This window comes from Phyllostomus discolor, chromosome 9 (assembly GCF_004126475.2).
Source record: "Phyllostomus discolor isolate MPI-MPIP mPhyDis1 chromosome 9, mPhyDis1.pri.v3, whole genome shotgun sequence".
NCBI classification, from domain to species: Eukaryota; Metazoa; Chordata; class Mammalia; order Chiroptera; family Phyllostomidae; genus Phyllostomus; species Phyllostomus discolor.
The window spans coordinates 51,745,318-51,771,118 of NC_040911.2; the positions used below are offsets into that span (position 1 = coordinate 51,745,318).

A 25,801-nucleotide genomic window follows, 5' to 3' on the forward strand; every position below is an offset into this window, starting at 1 on the left:
TTTATGCTTTAATTTGGCTCACGTTTGTCTCATTTTGGCAGCCACCCTGTGTTTGTTTCTATGAATTATGTAGAGCTGCTCTGTCTCCTAGACTTGGCAGAGTGGCCTAATGTAGTAGGTGTCCTGTAGGATCAGTGGCACAGCCTCCCCAATCATCTAAGCTGGCTAAGTGTGCCCCTACCCCATATGGGCCCTGTACACCCTCCTGTTGTAGATGGTCCTTGACTGCTGTTAATGAAGGAACAAATCCCCAGGCAGACCAGCTGTGAGGACTGGCATTGACAACAGCAGTGGGTCTGCTGGGCAAAGGCAAACCCCACAGTGCAGAACTTGCTTCAGTGGGGCTCTGCCCCTTATGTTGTGGAGGTGGTTGGGTGGTACTTCATTGCAGTCTGAAGCCTTCTATTAAGTGGGCTGGCTGTGGGGCCTCCCGGGTAGTGCAGGCCAAAGTCACCTGCCACCTTTGTCCTGCCCAAGGCCAGCCAGCATGACCTAAAAGTGGTCTGTAGATGGTTGCTACTGGTATTAAACTTGGAGGTGCTCAGGAGAGACCAAGCTGCAAACCATGTTTGGCTGCTGCTACTGCTGGGTCTGGGACCACTTAGCAAAAGGAACAAGGTAGGCTGAGGTCAGATGCTGCTCATTTGAGAGAATTTTGGGAAAGTTTGAAGCATGAACCAAGATAGGACATTCATATGGGTGACCCAATGGAAATAGCTTGGGTTGGCCTGCAATTTGGGTGGGGAAAGGTCTCTGGGATTCACCAGAGTGGTGCAAACAGTGTTAGCTAGGTTGATGGATACTCATATAGAGCAACCTTTGGCCGGCTCTGTAGATGGAAAACTCAGAAAAGGAACATTGGCCTCTACCAGCACTTTTCTGTAGGAGAAGTTGCCCCTCCTATTATTGCACTGATGACAGACAATTTAGTTCCTCCCTGTATGTCCCTGGAATCTTTCAAGCTGCTGACCCAGTGTTGGAGATTAGAGCAAGGGAATCCAGGTAAATTTTGTGTGGGTCCTTTAAAAGGAACACCTGGGACTCCAGAAGCCACAGTCCTCACTGGTTTTTATAGCCAGAAGTTATGGGGCCTTCTCCCCTTGGCATTGAAACCCTAGGGCTATAGGGCCTAGAGTGGGGAAGAACTCCTTACTTCTCAGGGGGGACCTCTGAAGCCAAGGTATCTCTCCTGATTTTTTTCCCACCATACATGGGTGTGGGACCAGCCTGTTCTGCATCTCTGCCCCTCTTACCAGTTTTGATGTGGCTTCTTCTTTATATCCTTAGTTGTAGGACTTTTGTTTAGCAAAATTACAGGTGATTCTGAATGTCGGTTGTTCCTTAGGTTAGTTGTAAGTTTGATGGGGTTGTGGGAGGATTTGAGTATCACTTTTACCTATATTGCCATCTTGACCAGAACTCAAAATATCTCATTTTTTAATGTAACTGTTAGCAATAAATTTCCACTGTTTTCCATAAGTTTTGGTATGCTGTAATTTCATATTCATTTGTCTAAGTATTTTCTATATTCCCTAGTGATTTCTTTGATCCATTGATTTTTCAAAAGTGTGTTAATTTTTACCATTTTGTGAATTTTTCACTTTTACTCTAGTATTGATTTTTAATTTTTTATCCCATTGTGGCTGGAGAAGATAGTCTGTGCACTATCTGTCTTTTACAATAAAATTTACAGAAACTTAATTTGTGGCCTAGTATACATTCTGTGGAAAATGTTCCAATGCACATGAGAATGCGTATTCTGTTGTTCGATATGATGTTCTGTATATCTGTTATGTCTCTCATTACTTTATTGTGTTAAGTACTGTGATTCCTTACATATCTTCCGTCTGGTTGTTCTATTCAGTATTGTGAACAGGGTACTGAAGTCTCCAAACATTACAGTAGAATTGTGTGTCTCTTTTTAATTGTCATTTTTTTGCTTCTTATTATTTTGATGGTCTGTCATTAGATGTGCAAATTATATCTCTGCTGTATTAAATAATTCAATATATAATGTCCTTGTCTTTTATAACCTTTTTTTGATTTAAAGTCTATTTTGTCTGATTTTAGTATAGCCATCCCAGCTCTCTTTTGATTACTATTTCTATCCTTTCACTTTTAATCTGTTTGTGTCTTTGGAACTCGAGGGAATCTCATATAGACAGTATATAGCTGGGTCATGTGTTTACCCATTATGCAAATCTATGGACTTGCTTCTGCCACTGTAATATTTGCTTTCTATATGCCTTATAGTTTTTGTTCCTCATTTCCTACATTCCTGCCTTCTTTTGTGTTTAGATGAATTTGTAGGGAAATGTTTACATTCTTTTCCTATTTCCTTTTGTGTATATTCTGTGCCTATTTTCTTTGTGGTTATCATGGGAATTACATTAAACAGCCTAAAGTCTTAACACTCTGACTTGGATTTACACCAATTTAACAAAACACAAAATCTTTGCTCCTACACAGCTTTATCTCCATCACTTTTGGTTTTTGGTGTCAGAAAATTACATCTTTATAAACTATCTGCCCAATAACAAATAATTTTTTAAAAATGCATTAACCTCTGAAATTATGTAAACAATTAGATTTGGAGTTATAAAACAAAGTTATAGTAATACTAGCTTTTATACTAATAATGGCTTTTTCTTTAAATGTATTCATCTCTTAAATCATGTAGAAAGCAAAAAGCGCAGTTACAAACCACTGCTACAAGAATATTAGCTTTTATAACTGCACTGTTTTAAAAATCTTTATTCAGATATTTATCCCTCAACATGGCTTCAAGATACTATTAGTGTCCTTTCATTTCACCCTACAGGACTGCATTGAGTACTTCTTGCAGGGAAGGTCTAGCAGTCACAAATTTGCTCAGCTCTTGCTTACCTGCAAATGTTTTGATTTTTCCCTGATATCTGAAAGACAGTTTTGCTGGATATAGGATTTGTTAGTTGACTTTTTGTTCTTTTAGTACTTTGAATATATTGGCTGACTTTCTTTTGCCCTCCCAAGTTTCTGATGAGAAATCTGCTGAACATCTTATTGAGGATCCTCATTGTGATGAATCACTTCTCTCTTGCTATTTTCAATGTTCTCTCTTTGACTTTGTCTTTTGAAAGTATGATTATAATATGTGTATGGTCTGGGTCTCTGTGAGTTATTCTTAGTTGAGCTGCTTGTATATTTATATTTATGCCTTTAATCAAATATGGGAAGTTTCAGTCATTATTTCCACATGTATTCTTTTGCCCCCTTTTCTCTCTGGGGACTCACACAATGTATATGTTGGTCTGCTTTATAGTATTCCACAGGCCCCTTAGTCTCTGTTTAGTTGTCTTGGATCATTTGTCTTTCAGTTCCCCAGACTCAATAATTTCCATTGTCCTGTCTTCAAGTTTGCTGATTCATTCTTTTTACTCCTCAAATTTGTCTTTTTAATCCTGCTAATGAAATTTTCATTTCAATTATTGTACTTTTCAGCCCCAGAATTTCTTTTTGGAATTTCTATCTCTATTGATATTTCCATTTTGTTCATACATCATTTTCTCTTCACCATCTTTATTGCTATGAGCATCTTTGTTTTAAATTCTGTCTAGCATAACTGTCATCAAATCTTTTTTTCTAAGATAGTTTATGTTGATTTAAGTTTTCCTCTGAATGAACCATACTTCCCTGATTCTATATATACCTTGTCATTTTTGCTAAACACTGGATATCTTAATCTAATAATGTGGTAACTTTGGAAATGAGATTCTCCTCTCCTGGGTTTTCTGTTTTTGTTTTTTTTTTGGGTTATTGTTTTTGTTTATATATTTATTTTTTGACTGTTGTAGTATGTCTCAGTGCTGAGGAACAAACTGAGGTAGAATCTTAACATCTTCTTAGGACCATTACCTGGGTTGTGAGCCATTACCTGGGCATGCATAGTCACTCTCTAGTTTTCCCTGATGTGCAGCTGCTTTAGAAAGTCCTAGTGTATAATGCCTGACACTGAAAAAGGAAAGACTAAAAAATGGAAAAAAGGGGGATGCCAGGCTTTTATTTTACTTTTTAAAATATATTTTATTGATTATGCTATTGCAGTGGTCCCATTTTCCCCATTGACTCCCCTCCACCCTGTACACACCCTCCCACCCTCATTCCCCCGCTTTCACTCATGTCCATGGGTCATACATATGTTATTTAGCTTGTATATTTCCTATACTATTCTTACCCTCCCCCTGTCTATTTTCTACCTACCATGTATGCTACTTATTCTCTGTACCTTTTCCTCCTCTCTCCCACTCCCATTCCCCTATTGATAACCCTCCATGTGATCTCCATTTCTGTGGTTCTGTTCCTGTTCTAGTTGTTTGCTTAGTTTCTTTTGGTTTTGCTTTAGGTGTGGTTGTTAATAATTGTGAGTTTGCTGTCCTTTTACTATATATGTTTTTTTTTAATCTTCTTTTCTTAGAAAAATCCCTTTAACATTTCATATAATAAGGACTTGGTGATGACGAACTCCTTTAACTGACCTTATCTGAGAAACACTATTTGCCCTTCCATTCTAAATGAAAACTTTGCTGGATAGAGCAATCTTGGATGTAGTTCCTTGCCTTTCATGACTTGGAATACTTCTTTCCAGCCCCTTCTTGCCTGTAAGTAAGGTCTCTTTTGAGAAATCAGCTGACAGTCTGATGGGAACTCCTTTGTAGGTAACTGTCTCATTTTCTCTTGCTGCTTCTAAGATTCTCTCCTTATTTTTCATCTTGGTGTTGTAATTATGATGTGCTTTGGTGTGTTTCTTCTTGGGTCCAACTTCTTTGGGACTCTCTGAGCTTCTTGGACTTCCTGGAAGTGTATTTCCTTTGCCAGATTGGGGAAGTTCTCTTCATTATTTGTGCAGGTAAGTTTTCAGTTCCTTGGTCTTCCTCTTTTCCTTCTGGCATCCCTAGGATTCGGATGTTGGAACGTTTAAAGATGTCCTGGAGGTTCCCAAGCCTCTCCTCATTTTTTTTAATTCTTGTTTCTTTCTTCATTCTTTTCTGATTGGATGTTTCTTTCTTCCTTCTTGTCCACTCCATTGATTTGAGTCCTGGTTTTCTTCCCATCACTATTGGTTTCCTATACATTTTCCTTTATTTCACTTATCATATCCTTTATTTTCTCATCTAATTTATGACCAATTCAACCAATTCTGTGAGCATCCTGATTACCAGTGTTTTGAACCATGCATCTGATAAATTGGCTATCTCTTTGCCGCTTAGTTGTCTTTTTTTCTGGAGCTTTCATCTGTTCTTTCATTTGGACCATTTTTGTTTTGTGTTCACGCACCTGCTAGGTAGTAAGGAGCAGAGCTTTAGGTGTTCAACAGGGTGGAGTAATCCACCTCACTGTGTTGTGACACTTTGTGGGGAAGGGGTCGAGAGGGAACAATGCTGCTTGCTCGGCTCTCTGCTAGATTTCAATCACCTTCCCTGGCTACCCACAAACAAATTGGGCCCTTCTGGTGCTGACTCCAGGGTGGGTTAGTTTGTGTACATTCTATGACCCTGTGGGTTTCTCCAACGAACTCTCCTGTGATGCTGGGAGTTTCTCTTCCTGCTGCCTCAACCCCCACAGGTGTTTTCAATCAGTGGTTTGAGGCTTTATTTCCCCATACCGAGCCCTGGGTGGTATGGTCTATCTCGCTCCCCAGCTCTTCCTCCCAGTTTATCCACACGTAATGTGGGAGTGCCCAGTCTGCAAGCCACCGCCTTGTCTGGTCTGCCAGCCACTACCTTGCTGCGAATCCTCTCTGCCTGACTGCCTATTTCTACCCCTCCTACCAGTCTGGATGTATGTGTCTTCTTTAACTCCTTGGTTGTCGGACTTCCATACAGTTTGATTTTCTGTCAGTTCTGGTTGTTTTTTATTTTTAAACAAACAATTGTTGTTGTCCTTCTTTTGGTTATGCAAGAAGGCACAATGTGTCTACCTACACCTCCATCTCAGCTGAAAGGCTGTTCTGGATGCCACCCTTTTAAATGCCCTTGAGCTGCAGTAGGGGAAAACTAGTAAGAATTCAAAAATGGGTGCCCACCTTTGGAGTAAGAAACAGAAATGAGAAAATAGTATTTGGAGGACAGGATCCTTTTGGCCCATCCTGTCTCCTGAAAGCTGTGTGTAAACTGCTCCAGAAATAGTACACAACTGCCTGCCACGTGGCTGGGGGTAGTAGATAAGTAGCTGCTAAGAGGTGACTTAAATTAACCACAATTTACTATATAAGTCTTCCCCTGGAAGTTGAAAGCCTTTAACAGACTCTGGAGGTCTAAAATATATAGACTAGACTAATTCTGCCAGTGCATTTGTTGTCCAGGTGGAGACACAGATTCTCGGTACTACCTACTCTACTATCTTCCCAGAATCTTCTCCCTTAATATAAAATTTTTAATCCTTTATATAATCTTATAAATAAAAAAAGAGTAATAAAAGCATTTGGAAGTCGTTTAATATTCTGAAGTTATAGTGTTTTCACTATCTATACATGTTATGTGGGCATGAATATATGTATATGTGTGGGGGGGTGGTAACAAGCGTGATTATTGGGCTTTAGGCTTACATTCAGACAAGGAGGTAATTAATCTAAAAACCACCCTCACAGACAACTGACTTACTTCCTACAACTATTACCTATAAACCCAAAGTTGACTGATGTAAGTTAAGAACCTGACGCCTGTTATTTGTTTAGCCTTACCTTATGATGTTACTCTAGGAACATGATTGAATATTTCTGGTCCTGACTAGTGCAATTTCAGGCTTTGTTCTTTATATCCTAAATAATCACAAGACACTTTGAGATTCCCTAATCTAGGATAAGAGGGTTTTTAAGGCATATGATGATAGTTTTTTGTGCCACAAATACTCACTCTTCCTTGTGGACACAGCCTCCAGTAAGGGATCTTCAAGGAAGGAGGGAGACACACTGCTGCTGCTGGCTGATTTGTGCAGAGTCTCTTCCTGAGAAGTGTATGAACAGAAATAGTGAGATTCCTTAGACTAATAACATTTTACTATTAGTGCTCCTCTGCTAATTAATAACATTTTTGCAATTAAATATTTATTTTAACATGAAGCAACAAATTATAATGGAAAAAATCAAAGAAAGTAGAAGACAAACTAGAAGGGATCTAAAATTAGATATATCTGGGTTTGTGTCCTGGCTCTGTCCCTTATTAGAGTGATGTGACATTTTGCAAGCTTCTTATCTTAGTTTTATAATTTTTAAAAAGATTTTATTTATTTTTAGAGAGAGAAGGGAGGGAGAAAGAGAGAGAAAAACATCAATGTGCGGTTGCTGGGGGTCATGGCCTGCAACCCAGGCATGTACCCTGACTGGGAATCGAACCTGCGACACTTTGGTTCGCAGCCCGCACTCAATCCACTGAGCTACACCAGCCAGGGCTAGTTTTATAATTTTTAAAAATACATTTTTATTTTTTAATTACAGTTGACATACAATATTATGTTAGCTTCAGGTGTACAACATAGTAATTAGAGATTCATTTAACTTATGAAGTGATTACCCTGGTAAATCTAGTACCTGTCTGGCACCATACACAGTTATTCTAATTTTATTGACTATATCCACTATGCTCTACTTTACATCCCCTTGAGTATTTTGTAGCTTACCAATTTGTACTTCTTAATCCTATCAACTTTTCACCCAACCCTCAACCCCCTCCCATCTGGCAACCATCAAAATGTTCTCCGTACCACCCTGGCCAAGTGGTTCAGTTGGTTGAAGTATTATTGTGTATACAAAAAGGTTGTGGGTTTGATCCCCAATTGGGGTGTGTACAGGAGGCAACTGATCAATGTTTCTCTCCCTCCAGCTTCTTCTCTCTCTAAAATCAATAAACATATCCTCGGGTGAAGAAAAATGTTCTCTGTATCTATGAGTTTGATTCTGTTTTTGCTTGTTCACTTGTTTTCTCAATTCCACATATAAGTAAAGTCATATTGATTTTGTCTTTCTCTGCCTCACTTATTTCCTTTAGCACAATATTCTCTTGGTCCATTCACATTTTGCCGATGGCAAGATTTCATTCTCTTTTATGGTTAAGTCATACTCTATTGTAAATATGCACCAGTTATTCTTTATAAATTGATCTACTGATAGATACTTAGCTTGCTTACATGTCTTGGCTGTTGTAAATAATGCTGCATGAACATGTGGGTGCACATGTCTTTTCAAATTAGTATTTTGGATTTCTTCAGAAAAGTACCCAGAAAAGGGATTGCTGGGTCCTCCTTTGACTGTTTATAGTATTTGTTTTAAAGTCTATTTTGTCTGGAATAAGTATTGCTATCCCAGCTTTTTTTTTCCATTTCCATGAAATATCTTTTCCTTCCCTTTACTTTCAATCTATACGTGTCATTCAATCTGAAGTGAGTCTCCTGTAGACAGCGTATGTTAAGGGTCTTGTTTTGATTATCCAATCAGCCACTTTATGTCTTTTAATTGAAGCATTTAATCCATTTACATTTAAGTAATTGTTGATAGATATGTAGTTACTGCTATTTTATTATTCATACTTTTGATTCCACTTTCTTCTCCTCTGGCTCCCACTGCCAAGAAGTTCATTTATTATTTCTTGTAATACTAGTTTGGTGCTGATGAACTCTTTTAGCTTTTTCTTGTCTGGGAAATTTTCTCTCTCTATTCTAAATGGTAGCTTTGCTGAATAGAGTAATCTTGGTTGTAGGTCCCTGCTTTTGATCACTTTAAATATTTAAGGTCAAACCCTTCTGGCCTGCAAAGTTACTGTTGAGAAATCAGCTAACAGTCCTATGGGAGCTCCCTTGTGTGGTTCCTTTTAAGATTCTTTGTCTTTATCATTTGCCATTTTAATTATGGTGTGTCTTGGTGTGAACCTCTTTGGATTCATCTTGCGAAGGGCTCTCTCTGCTTCTTATACTTGTATGTCTATTTCCTTCACCAGGTTAGGAAAGTTTTCCATCATTATTTATTCAAATAGGTTTTCAATTCCTTGCTTTCTCATTTCCACTTGTGGCACCCCTATGGTACATATAGGGGTACTTACTAAGCTTGATATACTCCTTACACTATCCTCATTTTTTCACATTCTTTTTTCTTTTTGCTGTTCTGATTGGGTGGTTTTGCTATCATATCTTCCAAATTGCTGATTTGATCCTCTGCTTCATATAATCTACCATTGATTTCCTCTAATATATTCATTTATTGTATTCTTTACTTCTGACTGATTCTATTTTGTTTTCTATCCCTATTGTTTCTTTCCTCTTTGTTGAAGTTCTCACTAAGTTCATTTACTTTTTCTCCGAGTTCTTTAGCATTCTTATAATCAGTAATTTGAACTTAGCACTTGGTAGATGGCTTGTCTACATTTTATTTTGTTCTTTTTCTGGAGTTTTATTCATTTCTTTCATTTGGGACATGTTTCTTTGTCTCCTCATCTTGGCAGCCTCCCTGTGTTTGTTTCTATGTATTGGGTAACGTTGTTATATCTGCTGGTCTTGGTAAAGCGGCCCAGTGGTGCAGTCTCCCTAGCCATCTGAGCTTGGTCTCCAGTTTGTTCCTTGTGTGTTCCTATTATTGCAGGTGTCCTCTTGATGCATTTCAATGGAAGGAACTGATCCTCAGGCTGACTGGTTGTGAGGACTGGCTGTAACCACAGTGGGAGAACTTTTGTGCAGGTGCTGAACTTACAGAGCAGAATTTACTTTAGTGGGACTCTAATGCCTGCTGAGTCTGGCATTTGGCTGTGTTGTCTGTTGAGGTGGTTGGGTGGTGCTTTGGGGTGGTCTGGAAGCTGGCCACTGGGTGAACTGGTTCTGGGACCTCTTGGGTGGTAAGGTCAAATCAGCCACTGTTTGTGTCTTGCCTGTGGCAGCTGGTATGAACTGTAACATGATCTGCAGATGGTTGCCACTTCTATAGTGCTTGGAGGTGCCTGGGATAGGTTAAGCTGCAAACTGAGGCTGGCTGCTGCTAGTTAATACTGGGCTTGGGGCTGCTTAGCAAGAAGCCAGTCCCTTCACTGGTGTTTGTGAACCTTTGAGAAATATTAGGAAAATCCCTAGCATGAACCAAGGCAGGTTGTTTATATGGGAAAGCCACTGGAAACATCTTGGGTGGGCATGCAAGTTGGGTGGAGCTGGGTCTTGGGAAATCACCTGGGCAGGTCAAACAGTGCTATCTAGGTTGAAGGAGACTCAGATATGGCAATTGCCTGTGCCTGCAGGGGGAAGGCTCAGCAAGGGTACAATGGCTTCTGCCAGCACCTCTGCCTGGGAAAAGTTGCCCCCTCAGGCACTGCCCTGAAGCCCAACAATCAGTTCCTCTCCAGTATGTCCCTGGGGACTTTCAAGTTACTTCTGCAGAGCTAAGGCTCACAATGAGTGAGTCTGTCAGCCAATCCATGTGTGGGCCATTTAAGAGAAATCCTGGGACACCAACAGATCTCCATCTCACTCAGCCACAATCTTCACTTGTTTTCACAGCTATAGGTTATGGGGATTTCTCTTCCTGGCACTGGAGCCCTAGGCTTGGCGAGCCTCATGTGGGGTCCAGACTGCTTGCTTCTCAGGGGAGCTCTATGCAGCTATGATATCCCCCCTGATTTTTACCTGCCACACTTGAGTATGAGACCCTCCGGTTTCATATCTCTGCCTTTCCTACCAGTCTTGATGTGGCTTCTTCTGTATATCCTTAGTTATAGGACTTCTGTTCAGCTAGATTTCAGGTGGTTCTCAATGATGGCTGTTTTGTAGTTAGGTTGTAATTTTGATGTGTTACAGGAGGAGGCATATATAACCTTTACCTACTCCACCATCTTGACCAGATCTCTTAGTTTCATCATTTGTAAAAGAGGGTATATAATACCACCTTTCCTATGGTTACTGGAATGTTCAGATGAAATATTGCATTCAAATAGCTTAACACATTACCCAGCCTACAATAAATGGTAGTTACTATTTTTATTAAGGGATTATTTAACATATTCATAAAGGTAATAGAGTGGGCACCCTATGAGGGTAAATGCCATGTGTCTTACTCATTGTTGTTACCTAATATCAAACCCATCACTTATTATGTAATGAATAAATATTTGAATAAATGGATGAAAAAATTCCATGAAATGTCATGTGATTCTAGGAAAGTATCTACACTGTGCCAAATAAAATTTAAATTTCTATTAGCAGTAAGAAAAGATCTCCTTGCTTTAAACTGTATCAAAATGAAGTACAATACTTAATTCATTAAAATTTATTATGATGGGGCATATACATGAACTAGAAGGCAACTTATTTCTATAATATCTATAGAAAACTGTTAAATATAAAAGAAAATCAGGTTAATATATTAATCTATTATGGCAAATAGTGAAATTTCTCTCTGACCTACTTAGTTAAGGAATTTTTAAGAATTAGCCAATCACTAAAAATTTGCCTCACCTAAAACCTACTGCTGAAAGCACTGATTTCAAACAAACTACAATTCAATGGATTTTGTCATAAACCACACAGCTGAAACAAAAAAATTCGAACAGTGACATCCACACTCTTGATACTTACCATGAAGAACAAATTAAGCAATGTAAGCAAAGCCTCAACTTTGTTTAGTTGTACAAATCTCCAGAAAAGCTAGCAAGCAACAAGAATGACCTCTTTCTACTTATGAAATGTGAGAAGGAAATATTAGTCAAGAGTATTTCTTAGGGAAAAAATAGGGACCACACACAGCACTTCCCAAATAATTATGAGGTGGATGCTGCCCTGATTTAAACAGCAGAAATCGGACTGCTGTCTCACATACATCAGACCACCTTCACTATAAACATTTTTTAAAACCAAATTTTACAGAGCTCTGATACATGTCTACCTCTTTCATTCTCTTCTTTACAGATCTGTATTACTTCCATTGTGAACAGCAAACAGCCTGACCTGGAGCAAGTGGGATGAATACAAGCCAGTTTATAGGAGACAGAAAAGTTGTGGGGACACTGGTCTGATTTAGGGGCACTTGGGATTTGTTTCCAGAAGCTTTTGACAGTCTTCTGTCCCTGCATGTCTCCCTCATGACTACTTGAATACTGACCTTCACCAGGGTTAGTTCCTGCCTAAGCGGAATTACAAATATACCCAAAAGGGGAACCAGGAGACTTTTAGAGGTCCTATCTACTGAGTGAGGGAATGTTTGTGTGGACTCTGGTTTGCTGCTGCCCTATCACATCTATTCCCATTGACTAAAACCTTTTTGCCTGTCTGGGGGATTTTGTTAGATTTCTGATATCTCTGGAACATCAGTCTTTTCTACTGCTTGACCTGGTTTCTGAAATTTGCTTGTTTGTATTGGCTGATCCATTACTAGTCTCTAATACTGTTAGGCCTTTTCTGGTTCTACGTCCTGACCGGTGATTCTAATCAGGCCCTGGCTATAATGAGGTCACTTTCAGAACTCCCAGTGCTTCACTCTTGCTTTGTTCCAAGGGTAGCCATGTCATTGAAGGCTGCCAAAATTGTCTCAGAGGCCAATATGGGCACCTAACTCACTTACAGAAATGAAAATCTTCCTTTTCCTGGAAAAAATAAACCCCAGCAAAGGTTCAGCTATAGCTCCTTTACTTAGATTTCCTACTGGAAGTTTTGATAGGGCTCCAATCAAAGCCTATTTTCATTTAAAAAAAATGTTACCTGGGATGAGCTAGAAGAGGTTATTAAAGACACACAAGACACATTGAAACTAGATTTCTTGGAAGAGAAAAAAGGAGAGATGAGAACTTCCGGCCAAGACAGAGATATAGGTAGACACACTGTCTCCTCACACAACCAAAATTAAGGACAACAAAAATTTAGAAACAAAAAACCAACCATCTCTGACAGAAAACTGAACTGTTCAGAAGTCTGACAACCATTCATCCAGACCAGTAAGAGGGGCAGAACTGGTGGCCAGCGGAGAGGGGTCGCAGCAGGAAAAAGCAGTGGTTGGTGGTCCCGGGCATGCAAGTGGCGGCTGGCAGACCCTGGGCACGGGGTGGTAACGGGCAGACTCAGTGAGGCACACAAGGCCACTGGCTGACTGTGGACACAAATTCACGTGCAGATAAACCAGGTGAAAATGGGGAGCGAGACAGACAGCGCAACCCAGGGCCCCAGTGCTGGGAAATAAAGCCTAAAAGCACCGACTGAAAACACTTGTTGGGGTTGAGGTGCTGAGAGAGACTCCCAGCCTCACAGGAGAGTTCGCTGGAGAGACCCACAGGGTCCTAGAATGTACACAAGCCAACCCACACAGGAACCAGCACCAGAAGGGCCCCATTTGCTTGTGGGAAGTGGAGGAAGGTACTGAAATACAAGAGCAGAGCAAGCACAATTGTTCCCTCTCTGACCCCGCCCCCACATACAGTGTCACAACCCAGTGCCTGGGTTGCCCCGCCTTGGTGAACACCTAAGGCTGCGCCCCTTACTATGCAACAAGCTTGACCAGATCCACCCCCCCCCCCCAAAACAAGACTTAAACGAAAGAAGAGATCAAAGCTCCACAGCAAATACATCTAAGTGACCCAGAGATAGCCAACCTATCAGATGCACAGTTCAAAGCACTGGTGATCAGGATGCTCACAGAATTGGTTGATTCTGGTCGCAAATTAGATGTAAAAATGAAGGCTACACTAAGTGAAATGAAGGAAAATGCATAAGGAAACAATAGTGATGGGAAGAAAACCAGGACTCAAATCAATGGAGTGGACCAGAGGGAAGAAAGAAACACCCAAACAGAAAAGAATAAAGAAGCAAGAATTCAAAAAAATGAGGAGAGGCTTAGGAACCTCCAGGACATCTTTAAACGTTCCAACATCCGAATCCTAGGGATGCCAGAAGGAAAAGAGGAAGACCAAGAAACTGAAAACTTACCTGTACAAATAATGAAGGAGAACTTCCCCAATCTGGCAAAGGAAATACACTTCCAGGAAGCTCAAGAAGCTCAGAGAGTCCCAAAGAAGTTGGACACAAGGAGGAACACACCAAGGCACATCATAATTACAACACCCAAGATAAAAAATAAGGAGAGAATCTTAGAAGCAGCAAGAGAAAAGGAGACAATTACCTACAAAGGAGTTGCCATCAGACTGTCAGCTGATTTCTCAAAAGAGACCTTACTGGAAAGAAGTATTCCAAGCCATGAAAGGCAAGAAACTACATCCAAGATTGCTCTATCCAGCAAAGCTTTCATTTAGAATGAAAGGGCAGATCAAGTGCTTCTCAGATAAGGTCAAGTTAAAGGAGTTCATCATCACCAAGCCCTTATTATATGAAATGTTAAAGGGACTTATCTAAGAAAAAGAAGATAAAAAAGATGAACAGTAAAAAGATAGCAAACTCACAGTTATTAACAACCACACCTAAAACAAAAGCAAACTAAGGAAACAACTAGAACAGGAACAGAACCACAGAAATGGAGATCACATGGAGGGTTAGCAACAGGGGAGTGGGAGGAGGAGAGAGGGGGAAAAGGTACAGAGAATAAGTAGGATAGATGGTAGGTAGAAAATAGACCGGGGGAGGGCAAGAATAGTATAGGAAATGTAGAAACTAAAGAACTTATGACACATGGACGTGAACTAAATGGGAATGGGGGTGGGAGGGGGTGTGCAGGGTGGAGGAGAATGAAGGGGGGAATGGGACAACTGTAATAGCATAATCAATAAAATATATTTTTGAAAAAAGGAGAGATGAAAAAAAGGTCTGATGTTTGGAGGTCTAGTTTAGTAGGGGTTCTGCTACTTAAAAAGTTATATGACTTTTTAAATTTGGTCTCTATCTCTACTAGGGGCTGTTTTCTCATCGAAAAGTCATGATGTTGGACAAAATCTATAAGCCCTTTTCCAGTTCCAATGTTTAAAATTCAGGCATTCTCATATACTGCTAGTGGAAAACTAGCAAGTTTATGAGATACACAGACTTAAGAGTTAGCCTTGGGTTTCAAATCATTTACTAACTCAACAGTCTAAGTTCAAAAACAAAACCTTTCTGTTTCTGTTTTCTTATCACTTATACAATAATCATAGATACCTTCTAGGATCTTTATGAAGACTATTACTTTATAATATCTAAAGTGTAGCATACAGTTAGCTCAATGAAAAGTAGGTATTATAGTTTTCTTTAAGGAACCTGGCAACATGTACATAAGAGCTATAAAAATGTGCATTCTTTCGTCTAGGAAATAACTTCCAAAAATATTCTGAGAGGATGTTTACAACAGTATTGTTATTTATAATGGTTAAAAAATGGAAACAACCTAAATGTTAAAAAATAAGGGACTGGTTAAATAAAATATGGTAAACTATTATGACGGAATACCACAGAGGTATTAGTCATGATGTTGGAAAAGGATATTTAATCAGATGAGAAAATGCTCATGATATTTTTTTTAATAGTAGAAACACTGGGTTAGCTCTAGTTCTGACAAAATGGCAGATTGGATAACCTATTTCTAAGGCTGAAAGAGGTTTTTGGGTTACTACAAATGGCTAATTTTAACAATTAGGAACTTTCAAAAGACTTCAATTCCAGCTTGCAGTTAATGTTTATTATTTATTATTTAACTATTATTATTTAAATGTACAAAGCTGATGGAGAAGTCTAAGAGAAAAAGTCAGTTTGCTGTTTTTACAACTAGAGTTCTTAACAGAAAGAAAAAAATGCATTTCTCTGATTGAACAATGAACTTATTAAGAAAATTAAAATGCAAGTCACTGTGTCACAGTTCTTAAAATTATTAAGGAGTTTTTGCTTTTGCATAAAGCAGTTGACTTTATATTGATAAAGCAAATAATTCATTACTATTGTATTTCACAAGAATATCTGATTTGTAATAATATATTGACTGGTTACAGGAAACTCAACTAAACAGGGATTATTTAAACAGTAAGCTGTTCTTTGTGATAATTTGGACCCAAGTTTAAGTTAAACCTCAAAGACAGCAATGGGAAATAGGAAATTCCTGGTAGACCATGGAATCTAATAAAAAGTGTCTGTATAGGTGACCAGAGGGGATATTCTGGAATGGTGGATGGTATCCCATAATATAAAATCTCCATGGGAGGGGAAACTAAATGACATTATGTATAAACAAGTATACCATACAAGTGGTAATTTAGCTACTGGAAACATTTCTTAAAATGTGAAAAAAACCTCTGATGTGATGGCACCAATAAGTTAACATAAATTTAAAATTGCATAATATAATTTCCTATATAAGGAGGGCAAAAAGTGCTCAGTTTCCAGCTGGAAACATCATTGCTTCTTCCTTAAAGGGACTTCTGGTCTCTTCTTCAACCAGTGTGAGTGCTTTGGTATAAAGGGTAGACAAAGAGGTCTGTGCAAGGAGCAGGGAGACAGGCAGACTCATTGGCGAGAACTGTTAGCTGAGTACTGTAATTTCCTAGTGGAACACTTTGTCTTAGAATGGAAAAGGAATTTTACATTGCTCTATAAGGCCTTAGGGAAGCCATGAAAAATTGGGGGCGGGGGAGGGCAGGGCTCTAGTCTCCACCCTCCATTTTTACTGACTGACATTATACTTCTGAAGGTTTGATATGAAGAAAAAGTTTTTTGTGCTTAAAAAAAGTTTGGAAGCCGCTTATTAATGGGAGGGAAAGAAGAAAAATGGGGTAGTAGATGATAAAACTGATAGGATATTAGAAAAGTAACATGATCAGCTTTTTCTGAGATTCCTCTTTATTTGGTGTCTACTCTCCTCTAAATACAACCCTGAGCCTGAACTTAGTCTTGTCCAAGGTACAACCTCACTTAGGAATTCTTAGACAAGTAAGCATAGCTGATGTAGAATAAAGAAGTTTGAACCAGACTGTACATCTGTCCTCAGGAAAAGTCTGGGCCAGCAGGGTAGAAACACATGACCCTGCAGTGACACAGCATGGCAGGTTTCATACAACAAAGTGTTCTCTGCCAGGCTGTTCTGCTCACCTGATTCTATAGCGCAAGTCCTACTTCTTCCATGACACTTCACTGGTGCCCTAGCCCCTGCAGAAGGACACTACATCACAGTAGACAGCCTCAGACAGTGCCTGGTAGGCCATGTGTACTCACTAAACATGTGTTTCTTTATTTTCCATTGGGACAATAAGCAATGGGAGGACAAAGCACACTGCATTTCTGCTTCCTCCTTAGTTCTTACTGAACTTATTCAATACATATTTGAATGGCAAAAATGAAATGGCAAAAAAGAATTAAACTGAATTCAAATTAACTGACAAATGAATCGAAAAAAAAGGAAGATGGTATAAAGAACAGAGGAGTAGAGTTACAGAATATATAAAAGTAGGGAACAACAGTGCTGTAAAATGTGAATGAAGACAGTTTGTATACTGTGACATGGGATGGATCTACTTGTCTGTATTTGTGGTCATTTTTGTAAGTGGGCAAATATGACCCAAGGTTAATCAATCTTCATTTAGGAATTCTCTGATACTAGGGATTGATTAGGTGGGGAAAAGAATAGCTATCTATCAATTTGGAAAAGGTAGAATTGCCAAGTAATGGAATTAGAAGAAACCTGAAGATCTGGGGATTACTTCCTGCGTTAGATGAAGGACACTTATGGCTGACAGGATGAGGAACCTGATAGATAGTCAGTCAATAGATAATCTTTTTTTAAAAAGTATTTTATTGATCATGCTATTACAGTTGTCCCATTTTTTCTTTTATTCCCCTATACCCTGCCTGCACCTTGCTTCCCACAAGCATTCTCGCCTACTTGGTTCATGTCCATGGATGCACATATAAATTCTTCGGCCTCTTCATTTCCCACACTATTCCTAACATCCTCCTGTCTATTTTGTACCTATCATTTATGCTTCTTATTCCCTGAACCTTTCCCCCCATTTTCCCTTGCCCCACTGATAACCCTCCATGTGATCTCTATTTCTGTGAATCTGTTCCTGTTCTAGCTGTTTGTTTAGTTGGTTTTAATTTTTGTTGGTTTTTTTTTTTTTAGGTTCAGTCATTGATAGTTGTCATTTTACTGTTCCTAGTTTTGATCTTTTTTTTCTTATAAAAGTCTCTTTTTTAAAAAAAAATTATTTATATTTAGAGAGGTGGAAGAGAAGGAGAGAAAGGGGAGACACATCAATGTATGGTTGCCTCTTGCAGGCCCCCTACTGGGGACCTGGCCTGCAATCCAGGCTTGTACCCTGAAGGGGAATCAAACCTACAACTGACCCTTTGTTTCGCAGCCTGTGCTCAATCTGCAGAGCTACACCAGCCAGGGAGTCCCTTTAACATTTCATATAATAAGGGCTTGGTGATGATGAACTCCTTTAACTTGACCTTATCTGGGAAGCACTTTATCTGCCCTCCCATTTTAAATGAGAGCTTTGCCAGATAGAGTCATCTTGGATGTAGGTCCTTGCCCTTCATGACTCCGAACACTTCTTTCCAGCCCCTTCTTGCCTGCAGATTTCTTTTGAGAAATCAGCTGATAGTATTACAGGCACTCCTTTGTGGGTAACTGTCTCCTTTCCTCTTGCTGCTTCTAAGATTCTCTCCTTATTTTTAATCTTGGGTAATGTAATTACGATGTGTCTTGGTGTGTGCTTCCTTGGGTCCAACTTCTTTGGGATTCTCTGAACTTTCTGGAAGTCTATTTCCTTCACCACACTGGGGAAGTTTTTCTTCATTATGTTTTCAAATTAAGTTTCTGACTTCCTGGTCTTCCTCTTCTCCTTCTGGTACCCCTATGACACAAATGTTGGAACGTTTAAAGTTATCCCAGAAGTTCCTATGTCTCTCTTCATTTTCTGAATTCTTGTTTCTTCACTTTGTTCCGGTTGAATGTTTATTTCTTCCTTCTGCTCCAAATCATTGATTCGAGTCCTGGTTTCCTTCCCTTCACTGTTGGTTCCCTGTATATTTTCCTTTATTTCATTCTTCATAGCCTTCACTTCTTCCTCTATTTTGCGACATGCTCAACCATGTTTGTGAGCATCCTGATTACCAGTGTTTGGAACTCTGTATCTGATAGGTGGACTATCTCTTCATTGCTTAGTTCTATTTTTTTCTTTTTTTTTTGGAGCTTTGATCTATTCTTTCATTTGGGCCATATTTCTTTGTCTTGGCATGCCTGTTACATAATAAGGGGCAGAGCTTAGGTACTCACCAGGGCTGGGCTACCCATGTCACTGTGTTGTGGTGCTGTATGTGGAGGAGGGGTCTGAGAGGGAACAATATTACTCGCTTAGCTCTCTGCCGGATTTCAGTCACTTCCCCCGCTACCCACAAGCAAAAGCAAATCGGGCCCTTCTAGTGCTGGTTCCTAGGTGGGTGGTTTTGTGTATGTTCTAGGACCCTGTGGGTCTCTCCAACAAACTCTCCTGTGAGGCTGGGAGTTTCTCCTGCTGCCTCAACCCCCACAGATTTTTTTCAGTCAGAGGTTTTGAGGCTTTAGTTCCCTGCACTGGAGCCCTGGGTTGCATGGTCTGTCTTCCTTCCCAGTTGTTCCTCCCAGTTTATCCACACACCAATCAATGTTGGACCTCCTCCTTCACCAGCTGCCACCTTGCCCTGAGACCTCTCCATCCTGGCTGCCTGTCTCTGCCCCTCCTACAAGTTTGGATGTGTGTTTCTTTGTTAACTCCTTGGTTGTCCGACTTCCATACAGTTTGATTTTCTGGAAGTTCTGGTTATTTTCGGTTTTTAAATTTGTTGTTGTTCTTCTTTTGGTTGTAAGAGGAGGCTAGTGTATCTACCTAGGTCTCCATCTTGGCCAGAGGTAGTCAACAGATAATTTTAAAAGTAGTTAAGTTTAGACCAGCTTTTAGGATGAACACAACTAAATTACCACAATTAAATTAAAGCCGAGTTTCATCACTACAAAGTCTGATTATTATAAAGCCAAAGTTTGAAATACAATAGTTGTTTAAAAATAAAGGATTCTGATTATCTGTTTTCTAAATGTTAAAGTCTGAACATATTTAGATGTTTTAAAATTATATTTAGAAGTTTTAAAACTCTGTATTTAGAAGATTAAAAAAAGTAACATAGGTAGGCTCACATTTAGTACACTTTTGTCTATCTTTAGTACTTAAAAACATTGATTTCAATTTGAAGAGGGAGAGATGAAAATGCTTAGTTCCAGGCCCTTGTCTAAGAACACTCACTTTGTTCTATGAATCTGAGATTTCCACTACCATTGACCAAGAAACTATGACGTGCCCATGGTTAGTTAAATCAGCAGCCAGTAACAATGGTCAGAGTTAGCTGAAACCTGGCTCTAACACTTCTCTTTTTAGTACCTTTTTTCTTGCTTCTAATTTGAATCGATGATGTGTAGGTATGCAAAAATGGCCTCCCTTTGATTAAGAGAATTGTGTCTAGCAAACCATCTCAAGAATTGGATTTGGGACTTTAGCAGTATATCTTAAAAAAAACAGATAACTACAGATATTGTAGAGGTTGCCCACTTATCTCATGATGACCTAGTGTATAGTCTTGCCTTAGGAAGTGAGTAGAGGAGGACAAGGAAAGGAGTTAAAAGTGGTTCAGTGGGGTGGAGGAGCACTTCCTGTACCTTTTGACCAGTGCTATCCACAGAGCTCTCTTTGAGGGTAGTGGTGTTGTCTACAGTGCATGTGGCTACTGAACTCTTGAGAACTGAATCTGAAGAGTTAAAAAAAACCTATTTATTTATCTACCTATCTATTTATTTAGAGGGAAAGGGAGAGAGAAAGAGGGAGAGAAATATTGATGTGAGGGAGAAATATCAATTGGTTGCCTTTTGCGTGTGTTCTGACTGGGAACCTACTTGCAACCCAGGCATGTACCCTGGCCAGGAATTGAAATGGCACTTTGTGTGACAATGCCCAACCAACTGAGCCATGTTGGCCAGGGCTGGAACTGAAGAGTTTTAAGTTCATTTAATTTTAATATATTTAAAATTTCAACAGTCACAGTCATTAGTGGCTACTATACTGGACAGTGCAGAGCTGTTTGCTCTTTTAATTCATATTTTTGTTCTCACAGGTTAATATGAATTTATCTAAATATGTGAGTTCCTACTGGGTGTTACAAACTGGAAATATAAAGTGAATTCAGCATAATCCCTACTCTCAGGGAGCTTGCCCTCTGGTGGGAGAGAAATACATAGATTACAATATACAGTGTAACATGCCCTAACAGAGAGAAGGGAAGGTTATTATGGAATCACACAGAAGGGAGTCCTGATGGGTTAATGGTACCAGGGAAAAGAGAAGGTGAGGTATTAAAGCATGATGTTGAAGGATAAACAGGAGTTAGGAGTAAGGGTGCACTGAGGCAGGGAATGGTGTTGCAAGTATTAGATCACCAAGGCTCTTATGCACCTTATTTGGGGACATGCACTTAATCCTTAAGTGTCAAGGAGCCTTCAAAAGGTGTCAAGCAGGAGTGACAAAGGCTCTGGAGGTATGTATGAGATAGAACTGGGGAAGCTGGGAAAGAGAAAAGTAAGATAGGACTGATGAGAGAGAGACAGCATGTGTGAGAGCACACACTGAAGCCAGGAAGTAATAAGGATATTTCTTCATTATTCTTCATGTTTGAAAAGTATTTTCTAGCAAAATTGTTATTACTGGCATTTCCTGGATTAGGAATGAAGACTGGTGAGAGGGGAATTAAAGAATAATTCCTTATATTCTATACTTTGGATGAATGTGGAGAGGATGGAACCAGCAACCAAGATAGCAAACAGAGAAGAGAAGCTTTCTGTATGTTGTTGGTTTTGCAGGAGGAAAGAGAGAAGGGAAGCAAGAATATAATTTCATTTTACAGAAGTTGATTTTGAGGATTGGGCAGTAGAGATACACAAGACAGATGCTAAGATGGAGGCATAGGCAGACATGCTTCACTTCTTTGCATTACCACAGAAGAGTTACAACTTAATCTCAAAACAAATCACACAGAGAACTGTCAGAAAATAGAACTGTATGAAAGCCTGACAACCAAGAATTTAAAGAAGCCACATTCTTCCAGATGGGTAGGAGAGGCAGAGACATGGAGATGAGCAGAGAGGCAAGGAGACATGGTGTGGCATGGAGGGATGGCAGCAGTGGCATAACAAGTAAGGGCAGTCCCACATTCATGTGTGGTAGATAAATATTGGGAGGGATACCTTGGGAGTGAGCGATCTCAGCCCCAGGCCAGAATGCACAGCCCAGAGGTCCAGCTTCAGGAAGGTAAATCCCCATAACTTGTGGCTATAAAACCAATGAGGGTTGGGGTGGTAGAAGAAACTGCTGAATTTTCAGGTAACTCTGCTTAAAGGGACTGGATGGTCTCAAAACATATGCAAACCCACCCACTCTGGGATTCAACACCAGGGCAACAGCTGGAAGGACACCAGTTGCATATGGGGACTGGGAGAAGTGACTGGAAATAGGGAAAATGCCAGGCACACCTCCAGAAGCACAGTCCCTTGACTGAGCCCTCCCTCCATGCAGCCACAAAATAGTGAAGCAGGCTGCACCACACAATTTATGGGTGCCATTTTGAAAATAGGACATGGTACTAAGACAGGAAGTGAAAGCAGCTCTACCTAATACACAGAAACAAACATGGGGAGGCTGCCAAAATGAGGAGACAAAGAAGTATGGCCCAAATGAAAGAACAGAACAAAACCGCAGCAAAAGCACTAAATGAAATGGAGATAGCCAACCTATCAGATGCAGAGTTCAAAACATTGGTAATCAGGATGCTCACAGAAATGACTGAGTATGACTGCAAAATAAAGAAAGAAATGAAGGCTATACAAAATGAAATAAAGAAAAATATACCAACAGGGAACCAACAGTGAAGGGAAGAAAACCAGGACTCGAATCAATGATTTGGAGCAGAAGGAAGAAATAAACATTCAACTGGAACAGAATGAAAAAACAAGAATTCAAAAAAGAAAGAGAGACTTGGGAACTTCTGGGACAATTTTAAATGTTCCAACATCTGAATCATAGGGGTACCAGAAGGAGAAGAGGAAGACCAGGAAGTCGAAAACTTAATTTGAAAACATAATGAAGAAAAACTTCCCCAATGTGGTGAAGGAAATAGACTTCCAGAAAGTTCAGAGAATCCCAAAGAAGTTGGACCCAAGGAAGCACACACCAAGACACATCATAATTACATTACCCAAGATTAAAAATAAGGAGAGAATCTTAGAAGCAGCAAGAGGAAAGGAGACAGTTACCCACAAAGGAGTGCCTGTAATACTATCAGCTGATTTCTCAAAAGAAATCTGCAGGCAAGAAGGGGCTGGAAAGAAGTGTTCGGAGTCATGAAGGGCAAGGACCTACATCCAAGATGACTCTATCTGGCAAAGCTCTCATTTAGAATGGGAGGGCAGATAAAGTGCTTCCCAGATAAGGTCAAGTTAAAGGAGTTCATCATCACCAAGCCCTTATTATATATAAAATGTTAAAGGGATTTATCTAAGAAAAAGAAGATCAAAACTAGGAACAGTAAAATGACAACAAACTCACAACTATCAATGACTGAACCTAAAATAACAAGAACAAACTAAAAACAACTGGAAAAAGAAAAGAATCACAGAAATGGAAATCTCATGTGGGAATATCAGCAGGGAAGGAGAATGGGGGAAAAGGTACAGGGAATAAGAAGCATAACTGGTAAGTACAAAATAGACAAGGAGAGGTTAAGAATAGTATAGGAAATGGAGAAGCTGAAGAACTTACATGTACGACCCATGAACATGAATGAAGGAGGGGGGAATGCTGGAGGAAATTGGGGTGCTGGATGGAGGAGTCTAAGGGGAGAAAAAAAGGGACAACTGTTATAGCATATTCAATACAATATACTTAAAAATACTGATGCTGCAGACCAGCTCAAAGAAGACTTGGAAAGCATGAACATTGGCATCCATCCTGTCCCTTGAAGACAAGAAGGATGTTAGATTTTCCCCCAAAGGGCAGTAGGTGAAAGATGAAATCTGGAGAACACTAGCAGTTTTCTTTCTCAGGCCTTTCTGTTGTTATTAATATTACAGAATGAACAATCTTCAGTATGGATGTGTATTTTAGAAAGAGAGAAATAAATGGGTAATTACACCACAATGTTAAGTGTTTTCAATGAATTACATTTTTCTTTTTCCTTCCTCCAAATAAAAGGTATTTAATATGTTTGAAAATTGTTGACTTATTTTAACCCCACCATAATCTAAGACTATAACAATATTTCAAAACTTATTCTGGGCATTATATTGGGCTTTAGTAAGTGATAGTAAGTAACCTAGTGTTTTATTTCCTCTAAATACATTTGAATCCTAATGTTATTGTTTGAAAAATGGGACAGGATTAAGTAACAACTGAAGCAACACATTAGTAAACTAGGTCTTACCATCATGGACTTGGAGTCAAGATTTGTGAACCCAGATCTCAGGGGAGCTCACCTCTGAGTCAGAGCTGTCCAGTTCAGCCAGAGTTGGAGCTTTGAGGAGTTTCTTCCGCTGCACAGGCACCTGCTGCACAGCATTTAACCCATTTTCTTTTCTTTGTGACGTTAAACCTCCATTCACCACCGACAATTCTACAATGTTCTTTGGAGATTCAGGGTTAGTTACATCTGGTGAAAAAAAAAGATGAAAGCTCACTTTTTCTTGAGCCAAGAAAGGTTATCAATGGATGAAACACACTTCTCCAAGTTACTGAACTCAGAAACACACACCAGATGGCATACCAGTTCCATGTTATACAAATAAAACACAGAGGCTTAATACAGTAACATCTATATATACAAAACATTTTTGTTAGATATTAACTGTCAGATTCAATTAAAGAAGACCTTTAACTGACATTATATATTCACATTTACAGATTAAAATTTAGAACTGGAAGAAATTCTACAGATAACTGACTCCAACTTCTTTCTTTCCTAAAGGCACAAAGAGGTAAGTTTTACTTTATGGACTCTAAAGAAATAGTGATAGATGGATCAAAGTGATGGCATGCATGAAGCCTTACTAGGTGCATGGCTTTAAGATATGACAATAGTTTGATTTGAAATAGCTAATAATCTATATTCATATAAATATGAACACAAAGAATCTGGGATACATTCCCTCTGATAAAGCTGACTTAGCTTATTCAGAGCTCAAAATGGAAGGGAAAGCAATATAACAAATTAAAGAAATGCAGTATTATACAGAAGAGTACTGAGCACAGAGTACAGAGTATACAGGACATTTAGATGCCGATAGTTTTAGTTCAAAGTCAAGTTCTGCTGATAGTTACCTAACCTCTTCTTTCTTCATCTATAAAATGTGCTAACAACAGACATGAGCTTGTTGTAAGGATTAAATAAGTTAACAATTGCATATAAAATACTTAATACTGTGTGTAATAAAGGTAGTATGCCATGAATCAGCAATTAATAATATTGATTTGGGTCTACATTAACAAGTAAGTAAACTAAGGCTCTGAGTAGTTTAGCTAGAGTCACACAGCTAGTGTGTGGCAGAAACTTGAATCCTGTTTAATACTGATTCTAAAGGCCACTTTTTTATACAATAGCCTGTAATTTTCTGATGCAAGTGGAACTAATTTCTGTCAGTACTGCAAATTAAGTGTTAAATATCTAAGTTTAATAATTAACTATTAAATTAGAGTATTTAAAAATGAGAGAAAGCAGTCACTGCATAATTTAAGTTCAACATCAGCACCATGAACTGATCTGTGCACGTGGAACAGTCTGTTAAACTCATATAGTTGGGGTAAAGGGTACACTAAACACTAAAGTG

The 25,801-nt window shown here is 39.2% G+C and overlaps 1 protein-coding gene across 1 annotated transcript in view; it reads right to left on the reverse strand.

Moving 5' to 3' along the window:
* The window catches only part of SPIRE1 (spire type actin nucleation factor 1), a 303,314-nt gene that overhangs the window by 22,139 nt on the left and 255,374 nt on the right, over positions 1–25,801 (reverse strand). Inside the window, 2 exon segments of the mRNA XM_028524016.2 lie at positions 6,891–6,981; positions 24,455–24,627. Of these exon segments, the coding sequence (XP_028379817.1) occupies positions 6,891–6,981; positions 24,455–24,627 (264 nt within the window).